General features: G+C 40.2%; 1 protein-coding gene across 1 annotated transcript; it reads left to right on the top strand.

The window, feature by feature from the left end:
• Nucleotides 1-752: 752 nt before the first annotated feature.
• LOC145335347 (uncharacterized) lies at nucleotides 753-2595 on the top strand. The gene is made up of 2 exons (XM_080181086.1): nucleotides 753-1056; nucleotides 1551-2595. Exon 2 carries the CDS (start codon nucleotides 1570-1572, stop codon nucleotides 2563-2565), a length of 996 nt encoding a protein of 331 aa, XP_080037212.1. The 5' UTR covers nucleotides 753-1056; nucleotides 1551-1569; the 3' UTR covers nucleotides 2566-2595.
• Nucleotides 2596-2949: the final 354 nt, after the last annotated feature.

Genomic DNA, 2949 nt, shown 5'->3' with positions numbered 1-2949 from the left:
TTTTAATGTTGGGGAAAATATAACGCTGCATTATATGCTTTTAAGTTTATAAAAGCTAGCTTTGATTAATATTATATTTTATCATAATATAAAATTAAATGAAAGCCTATTAAATTAATATGTAATAGCTTTCCACAAATATTAAACACCAGTCTTTTAAATCATGGCATACAGCCATTTTAATCTTTTAATTATACGCGGAAAGCTGTCTATAACACGATGCGATAAATAACTAATATAAAAGGAGGAAGACATTTAACTTTTCAAAAAAAAACATTTCCTGATGCATGAAGACTGAGTTGATTTTCCTTTTTATTTTCAAATGCTTCGACAAGAATATTAAGCTACCCTAAAATTGCATAGTCGAGCATAAATTATTTATTTAGTTTAAAGGACGTAGGCAAATGATGGTTGTAGAGTGGCTTGGCTATTACTAAACAGAGTATTATTTATACATTTATGAACTTCAATTTTGTAAAAGTTTTTGAAAAGTGTAACAACTACTCAAAAATATATAGTACAACTTTCAAAACCTAGATTAAGACTTAAGAAAATAATATTGAAATTATGCATTTGCTTTTGGATGCTGTGAGTATTGGTGCAAAAAATATGACGTAACAAAAAAATTAGCCAATGAGAGGCCACTATAAATTTTACCATTGGTCAATAACGGCCTCTCCTTGACTAATTTTTTTTGTTACGTCAAGTTTTTTTTTAACTTATGTGTAACCTAATCGCTTTAACTTAATGAACAATTTTTGGTGAAAACACTCTCAAATTTTTTTTTGATAATTTTATGATAATTTATCGGTCTGGCAACATTTTTACCGGCGCAAAGTACTCCCGACAAATAAGCTCTCCCATTGGCTAACATTTTTTCGCGTCCCACCATTGGTCAGCTGACCCACACTCACTCAGCACCCTCGGTTCCGCCATCTTCACTTCATCATGGCCTGTAGTACGTGTGACAACCCAGAATATTGGTCAAAGTTTAAAACAAATTTGGACGCTGCTTTGGATGTTAAGTTTAAAGAATACGATGCGAATATAGCTAAGGTAAGGGATGAGCTTATTCATAGTACTTTTGCCAGTCATAAAACCGAAATAAACGATATTAAATTGAGAGTCTCAGATTTAAATGTTAAAATTCAATCTATCGAAGGTATAGAAAATTTCGTAGATGCTAAATCTGTTGCAAGTGAACAAAAAGCGATTAGGACCACGATTACACAACAAAAAGACTATTTAAACTCTATTGAATCGTCGAGAGAAAATTTCGTCAAATTTCAACTTCTACAAAACTCGATAAGAGAGCAAAGGTGCCGCGATTGGAGTTGTAGAATAGTGAATTTTCAGCAGCCGTGGAGCCGTGAAAATATTACAGAGTTTATCATATTTAGAAACATTATAAGGCCCACCCTTGAAGCCGCTCTTAAACGTGGAGAATTAGAATATATTCCCTCACATTTTTGTGATATCGTCGAGCGTGCCCATATGCTCCCATATACAAAGGGCCAGATCCCCGTTTTTATTTTTCGTTTTATGTCTAGATCCTACCTCGACGCGTGGATGAACAATAAGAAGGCTGTGCTTGACCGTTACAACGCCGAGATCAAGAGGTTCAATCCCAGGAACAACGCGTCACCGGTCCCGTTCTTCCCCAATAGGTTAGTCCAGGCGAAGCAAGATATGTCCGACCTCAACAGGAAGACCATGACCTTTGTGTATGCCACAAACCAGATTTCGAGGGCCAAAGTCGCTGGCCAACATGTCCAATTTCAGCTCAAGAACGGCAGCCGCTGGATACGCTGCCTTAACCCGTTTGGCAAAGACCTGAAGGAAATGGCCCAACCCATACCTGGAAGCGAGGATTTTTTTCTGTCAGAGGCACCGCCTATCCTTTGTTTCAACAAGCTAGCGCCTGAGGAAAGGAAAACATTCTTCTCTAATCAGGCTGACTTAACAGAGGATGACTTCCCAAGACAGTTTAGTACGATCACAGCCCACCCTTCCAGCACGATTCAACATAATTTAACGTCTGCCCCTGCCCCAGCTCTTGGGGACCTAGCTGTGTTCCCTCCCATAGACTCTGCCGCAACCGTCGCAACCGCCGCACATACAGCCGTTGCACCAGCCGCACAGCCCACACAGTCAGTACCTGCCGCCGTCGCATCCGCAGCCGCCGCTACAGCTGATTTCACTGCCGCACCTGCCGCCGCGCTCACCGCCGCACCTGCCGCCGTGACCGCCGCCGCATCTGCCGCCACGTCTGCCGCACTTGCCGCCGTGTCTGTCGCCGTACCTGCGGCATCTATTGCCGTACCTACCGCCACACACACCGCCGCACTTGCCGCCACGTCTGCCGCATCTGCCGCATCTACACCTGTCGTTGACTCAGCACCTTCCGTACCTGTTGCCCCTGTCGTTGACTCAGCACCTTCTGTACCTGTTGCCCCTGTCGTTGACTCAGCACCTTCTGATCCTGTGGCCACGAGGGCCAAAGCTAGAGACACCGCCAACAAAGCTAAGCAAAGCAAAGCTACAAAGGCGGTAATCACATCATGAGGTTAAGTATCTTATACGTCGGAAAAAAAGGTACTTAACAAAATTATTATCATCATTTTTAAATTCATTTACAAAGTGATTTATTTCGAAAAACTTAATGTTTATATCCACGTAAACTCTATATTATTATAATATTAATATTAAATATTACCCAACTTGTTAGAACGCCAACATAGCATATTAATTTCAATCTATTTTTCTTATTTTTCTGCTGATTAGCATATAAAATACTTGGAACTTGTATGAAAATGAGTAGGGGGAACTAAACTAGCTTGAAATGTGTTGCCACCCCCAACACACACATAAACTAAACGCTATCGGAATAACCATAGTAAATATGGTAATTTTTTTCGCTTTAACGATAATATATTGTATATTACCTAT

The sequence above is a fragment of the Acartia tonsa genome, chromosome 2, assembly GCF_053477335.1.
Source record: "Acartia tonsa isolate MP-2025a chromosome 2, ASM5347733v1, whole genome shotgun sequence".
Classification (NCBI taxonomy): domain Eukaryota; kingdom Metazoa; phylum Arthropoda; class Copepoda; order Calanoida; family Acartiidae; genus Acartia; species Acartia tonsa.
The sequence above is the reverse complement of the archived record's forward strand: the minus strand, read 5'-3'. Positions and strand labels throughout refer to the sequence as shown.